The 7,557-nt window shown below is 29.4% G+C and overlaps 1 protein-coding gene across 1 annotated transcript; it reads left to right on the plus strand.

Moving 5' to 3' along the window:
• Positions 1-667: 667 nt before the first annotated feature.
• On the plus strand, positions 668-2,176 carry LOC124925932 (E3 ubiquitin-protein ligase SINAT5-like). Its single transcript, XM_047466073.1, has 3 exons — positions 668-1,154; positions 1,270-1,656; positions 1,725-2,176. The coding sequence occupies exons 1-3, from the start codon at positions 951-953 to the stop codon at positions 2,145-2,147; spliced, it is 1,014 nt and encodes a 337-aa protein (XP_047322029.1). The 5' UTR covers positions 668-950; the 3' UTR covers positions 2,148-2,176.
• The last annotated feature ends 5,381 nt before the right edge of the window (positions 2,177-7,557 follow it).

Below are 7,557 nucleotides of genomic sequence, written 5' to 3' on the forward strand. Positions count from 1 at the left end.
GTGAAAATTGAGGGAAAGTCATGCATGAATTAGGTACGGTTAACCCACTAAAAACACTTAAATTAGTAAAAAAAAAATACTTTAATTTAAGGGAATAGTATTCACTTACTTATATTATCATTGTAATTAACATCGATCATTATTATCACTCCAAAGCATGACTATTTACTTAATCATCATCACTTTTTCCGGTTAACCATGAGATTCTTCTATTCTTCACTCTCTATAAAAACATGTTTTTAATAATATAATATCAGATACCCACTAAATAATTAATTGTAAGAGCCGGCCTAAAAATTTAAAATATAATAAGTTTAATTTTATTTAATAACGTTTGTTTTGAATTTAAATGGAGATATATATATCATCTTTTAATTCAAAATAATAATAATAATCTAAAATAAATAATATATATATATATATATATTTCAAATATAGTTCATAACCAAACAAGTCCCTACAAGGAGAGGTAAATTATTTAAAATTAATTAGTTACAAATGAATTTAAGTTTTTTTTTTATTCTTGAAAAAAAAACAGAGCCGTTGGATATTGATCTAGATCCTTTGACGGTGACCCACACTTGTCTCTCCTCTCTCTCTCATGTGAGGGGAAGAGAGAGAAACTGAAGAAGGCGAGGGATTTGGGGATCCAGCAGTTGGAGAAAGGAGGGGGAAGAAAAGAACCTCCTTTTTCCCTAAAAAAAAAAATCAAAATTTCTTGTTTTTTACAGGTTTCCCCGTTCGTTAATTTGTTCTTTCTTGTGAATCGATCCATCGATCGTGGATTGCTTAAATTGTCTACCTATCCGCTGCTAGATCTTTGGCCATTTTTTTCTTTTTTCTTTTGATTCTTCTTTTCTTTAGACCATTTCTCGAAAGAAAGAAAGAAAGAAAAAGAAAGAAAGAAGAAGATAAATTAACATTCGAGTGCGCATATATATCGTGTTTGAATGGACGTGGAGTGTATATCGCCTTCTAATGGCATTGAAGATGAGGAGATCCCATCTCATCATCATCACCATCATCATCAATTTTCTTCATCCAAGCCCCGCAACAACCCTGTCTCAACCACCGGCAATTCTCCGGCCACCAGCGTTCATGAATTGCTCGAGTGTCCTGTTTGCACCAATTCTATGTACCCTCCAATCCATCAGGTATGTCAGAAGAATGAATGAATGAAAGAATGAATCTTTCTTTTCTTCTTAATAATGTATAGTATTAGAATTGAAAAATGAAAATGAATTAATTGGATTTGGAATTTGAATGCAGTGTCACAATGGGCATACACTTTGTTCAACCTGTAAAGGAAAAGTGCATAACCGATGTCCAACTTGCCGGCAAGAACTGGGTGATATCCGATGCCTTGCTCTTGAGAAGGTAGCAGAAGCACTCGAACTTCCCTGTAAATACTACTCACTTGGATGTCCAGAGATATTCCCATATTACAGTAAATTGAAGCACGAAGCGGTTTGCAATTTCAGACCATATAACTGTCCATACGCCGGTTCAGAATGCTCTGTAAATGGAGACATACCTTTTCTAGTTACCCATTTGAGAGACGATCACAAAGTTGATATGCATACAGGTTGCACTTTTAATCATCGTTATGTTAAATCCAATCCTCGTGAAGTTGACAATGCAACCTGGATGCTCACAGTAAGTTTGTTCAATCAAATCTTCTGTTCTGTTCTGTTCTGTTTATTAATAATAATTTGTTTTATTAGGTATTCCATTGCTTTGGGCAATATTTCTGTTTGCATTTTGAAGCATTCCAGCTGGGAAAGGCTCCAGTTTACATGGCGTTTGTACGTTTCATGGGTGATGAAGGAGATGCACGCAACTATAGCTACAGTTTGGAGGTTGGGGCGAATGGTAGAAAGCTGACATGGGAAGGAACGCCGAGAAGTGTAAGGGACAGTCATAAGAAGGTTAGGGACAGCCATGATGGTCTCATAATCCAACGCAATATGGCGCTTTTCTTCTCCGGCGGTGACAGGAAAGAGCTCAAGCTTAGAGTTACAGGCAGAATATGGAAGGAACACCACCAAAACTCAGATAATAACATTGCTGCTTCTGCTGTTGCTGCTGCTGCTGCTCTTTCCATTCCAAACCCCACCTCCCTCCTCTCATCTACTACACAAATCTAATTAAACACACACCATTCTTTTAGTTTTCATTTCCTGCCTGCCCCCCTCCAATTATATTACAATTTGTTTTCTAACATGCCCAGATCAAGAAAATTGAAAGACCCACAAGTTTCAATTTTTTACTTTTCATTTCTAAGAATCTAACCAGCTTAGCTTAGTTAAAGATATATGGCTGAAAGAAGGTTGCAGAAAAATGAAATTGCTGCCAAAAGGAAGATCTGAGAAAGAGAATGATGATTGATTGTCAAGCTTGACTCGTCGGGGGGGGGGGGGCAGGGGCTAAGTTGAAGGGCCTATTTCAAAACTGGGCTGCCAAAATGATGATTGGACTGGACCAGAGACAGAAGAGAGACCTTGTTTATTAAGACTGCAACATAAAAAGGAAAGAGAAAACTGTCAAATTGATAGTTGATGATGAAGAAACAAGGGCTCAAAATAAGTTGATGTGTTTGTTTTTCATGAATTTGTATGGTAATGAATAGATGTAGAAGAAGGCTAAATTGGCTCTTTTAAAAGATCTCAAACTAAATAGTGTTAGAAGGTTGACAGTTGATGAAGAAAGTACTTAGAAAAATGAAGTTAGTCTTATGATTTTAATTCTGGTTAACGAATTTAGGGTTTAGACAAAATTTTAAACAAGTTAAATATGTTAACTATGACTTTTTGTTTTTTAATAATATATAATTAACTCACCATTCTCATCCGGTTAAAAGAGTAATGTCACGTCTTTAAATAGTAGATTGGGAGCATAAGAGCATCTCCAGCGCATGACCTGTGCCCGCATGGGACAGCGTGAAAAAGGGCAGGTCATTGGTTTTTTTAATTTTTTGCATTGTAGATGAAAGCAAAAAGAGGGCAGTGCCCTCTATGCCGGTCATGCCCTACTCTGACTTTTTCATCATTATATAATATAATATATTATATAATATAGAAATATTAGTTATATATTTAATTATAATATTTTTTCTTACTATTTTTAAGTAACATTATAATAACATTAAATAAATATATATTCTAAAGTTTTATTACAATATGGAATATTAGTTATATATTAAATTATAATAATATTAATTATATATTTAATTATAAAAATATTATAATATATTTTAAATTATAAAAATATTTTATATTTTATTATAATATAGAAATATTAATTATATATACTCAAATTTTCCTATAATATAGGAATATATATTATATATTCTCAAATTTATTCTTGTAATTGTTTTTAATATTATAATATATTTTAAATTATAAAAATATTTTCTATTTTCTATTAATTATATTAATGTGTTTTAAGGGTGAAATTTTAAATTCTCCTATAAAATATATAATACAGGAATATTACTTATATATTTAATTAATAAATATATATTTTAAATAAAGTAATATATTTATTATTTAGATAAGAGGGCGGGCTGAAGCATTGGAGTGTTTTGGCCAAGTACAATGTGTGCCCACTTTCTGCTGATGTGGAATATTGATTTCACAAAATAAGAGGGCAGAGGTCTTGTGCGCTGCTGATGCTCTAATGCACCACTCGGGTTTTCTTTCATAATAAAACGTATTATTAGTATAGATGATGATATTAAATATGGGTGTTATTAATCTTTTTATAATTAGAAAATAATTAAATACGGTCTATGTCGTCTCATTCAAGAAATAATTAAATGGCCTAGCTAATTCAATATAATTAATTAATTAACCATATGTCAAAAAACTTATTTATATAGAATTTTCAACCTCCCTTTCTTTTTCACACAATCCACAAAATCTTCTCAAGGTAAACTGTATATTATGGAAGTGGAACTTAAATTAATTAATCCTCAAAAACAAGTTTATATATATTATAAAATTTGGGTTAATACCATATTTAAGAATTAAAAATAAGTTGCTTGTATAAGCGTACACATTTTTTATTAATACAATTTAATGTAGTATATATTAAATTATCACCGATTTTATTGCCCAGAGAATTAATTGTCTGCAATATTCTTTCAGATTTTGAACTTTGCCCATTCGTCTTGTATTTTAGAAGTGAGGAAGTTCTTGTTCATCTGGGTGTAGAAAACAACCGGATACTAATATGAGTTTGACGGATCCCACAGTAAATACGAATTGCAATCGGAAGTTTCCAATGAAGGAAATTGACTTTAAAGATTGCAATCAGTACTGCGATTAGACGACTTTCTGAACCATCTGATATAAGGTGTAAACGGTTTGGTAAAGTCAATTTGTTGACCGAAATTTCGGCTTGTCAAATTTTGAATAGTTGATTTGAGATTATCGGGTTGATCCATTTACAAATTTGTTAAAATAAATTACAAATATATATCATTAACAACTAATACATATTTTCATTTTCATGTAAAGAAACAAATACAATTATTATAAATAAGATCAGATAATATAACTCATAAATCACTATTATTTTTTATGGTTAATTATTTTGTTTTTTTATAGTGAACTAACAAGTTTATAAGTTATAATATTCTCTTACTATTATTATTAGTTTAAAGGTATGTTATGACTTAATAGTTATAATACATTATTTATTATTTTTGGTTTAAAGTTCGGTTTTGTTTCCACCTTATTTAAATATTATTTTTAAACATTTAGTAGGTTTGAATGATTTGAGCGGTTTCTTGGCATTGAACCAACAAACCGAATCGTTGAGATCGGTTTGGTAAAAGGAAACCGTAATAAATTCGGTTTAATATTCGGCTGGTTTGAACGATTTTAGTTCGGTTTTGAACGTTTGATCAGTTTGGTAAGAAGAAATTTATTGAATATAACAAGATCCAAATTCTCGAACTCATTAGGTTCACAATATTAATTTATCTAACCAAATCATTAAAGAAACATGGTCAATAAAATATTATCTTGATCGAGACAAAGACAAAGGCTATTAGGATGATTTTTTTTTTCTCTTAAACTACTCTCTCTTTTCTCCTTAGATATCTAAATTTAGGTATTTCCATCATTGGTAAAGATACATTTTATACTACTATCTTTAATGATTATGTTGTTCTCGAGTCTTAAATAATCTGTTAGATTGTAAATCTTCATTTGTAAGAACATTGTGTAGCCCAATATAAATGATATAGTGCGGTTTATATTCTGTTGAAATGGTTTTCTAGGCAAAGTTTTTGTGTCTTTATATTATGTTACTTGATTGGTTGATTAAATATTGATAGGTTTATAAACGTGACACTGAAATAGTAAGAATCATTTCCACATTATTATTTATGTGATTCTTTTTACTAAAAAGTGCTATCAAATAGGTAAAAATGTCATGGTATGGTAGTTTCGTTAGTCGAATTAAATATTGAAGAATATTAAATATTAGGGAGAGTTCATCTCATACTAAAGTTTCACTTTTGGTAAGACGCAAACAAGTGTTTCAATCTGAACAAGACGTTATGTGTTGACAAAATATTGATAGTTTTCATGTGGGGTATTGCTACAATTTGTTCGCTAAAATTATTCCATATAATTATTGTTGCGAGAAATTTTAGGAGAAAAAAATACATCAAAGATCTCGTTTTTGGATGGAGCGTTATTCACAGTGAAATTCTTACGAATTATATGTGCATGAAAAAATGTTGTATTATGATTAGTTGTTGTTGTATGTGTCACAAGGAGGTTGAATCGGCAACTCACTTATTTTTTATTGTCGAAGGGTGACTAGTATATTGAGTCTTTTGTGAAGTATTATTATGATTCATTGGGGGATACCCGAGTCTTTGAATAATTGTTATGAAGTTTTGATTGATGCGGCTGATATGACATACAATCATAATAATTTTTTGTGCACTATCTAGTTGGAGAGAAATCGTCGAACTTTCAATGATCGTAGTTGTCATATGCGTATCATTCATAATACCATTATTATGACGCTTTCTGAGATTCATTTCGGAAGCCAATAGAGTCCATCGGGGAGTTAATTGTTTTTCTCGAGAATTTACAAGCTCGATAACCTATTGTGTGACGTTAGTTTTTTTTATGCCATAATTTATCGTTGTGTTTGAACCTTTTTCATTATTTTTAATATAAATAGACATTTTCAAAAAAAAAAAAAAAGTAGTATCAAAACATTGTTAGTAAATCGTTTTGACATTTTTATCAACAAGTGATATATCAACATGACCAATGTTAAAACGGTTTACTAACAAGATTATTAACACTTGTGGATAAAAAGAACCACAAAATAATAATACGAAAATGATTCTTTTTTATTTTAGTGACACATTATAAATCTAGCAATATTTAATTAACTAATTAAGTAACAAAATATAAAGATACATGAACTTTAGCATGAAAAACTCTTTAATAATAAAAAATCACGGGACCTTTAGGTCGTTTAGACCCTTCACTGTATTACTTACAATGGATTACTCAATTTTTTTAGAAATTAAGATTTACAATTTAATAGATTCCCTTAATTTTCAAAAACAATATCATCAATAAAATTAGGGAGAGGAGAGAAAGTAGTTGAAAAAAAAAATTAATCTTGTTAGCCTCCGTCTTCTACTTCTTGTCTTGTTTCTTATTTCTTTGTTATATGTAGGGACGGATCTATATATGGTCAGAATTTTTTTATTTTCTTTTACGGTACAAATGTGACATTAACCTTAATTTCTTAAATTTTTTAATTTAATGCATTATTTTTTTTATCTATTTTATTAAAAAAAGATAAAACTTACCTTTTATCTACTTTCATTTTATCTATATTTTTTTCGATATTTTTTAAAATTTATCTTCATTTTTTTCAAGGTCAACCCAATTTGAAATCCTGAATCTATAGCTAGTTATATGATATATTATTAGTACAAGTTTAACCGTTTGAACATTAAAAAAAAAAAAAATTACACATCAATCTTTTTGTAAAATATTTTGTGTGGTTAATATTTTATATTTATAATTAAGAATGTTGTGATATTTATCTTAAAACTAATTTCTGATTGTAAAAGAAGAAAAATGTTATATATCCACATTTTTCTTTTAGTTTCCACCGTTTTTCATATGCTTATTTTCCTATATATACACTTTCAATTAATGTTGTTTTTTCTTTTTATCGTTTCCTCATTGGATGATTCTTTATTTTTTTAAAAGATGAGTAGTGTTGTCTATTTCCTTTATAAATAAAGTGATACGAAGTTTATCAAAAATATAATAAATGAAGTGATATGAGTTGTCAGTTGTCACTGTCTCAAAAATTAAGATAAAGGTCTTATTAATTTGTTTCTAAAAGTCTTTGAATGATGATTTTTTTAAAAATTAATATATAATATTATTGCTAACCCATTTGTTATAATATATCTGATTTTTTTATTCTAATCAAATTTCCAAATTAAGAAATCCAAAGAATCTGATATCATTGATTGTGCTTTTCTCTCTTTGATATATC

The sequence above is a fragment of the Impatiens glandulifera genome, chromosome 2 (assembly GCF_907164915.1).
Source record: "Impatiens glandulifera chromosome 2, dImpGla2.1, whole genome shotgun sequence".
NCBI lineage: Eukaryota > Viridiplantae > Streptophyta > Magnoliopsida > Ericales > Balsaminaceae > Impatiens > Impatiens glandulifera.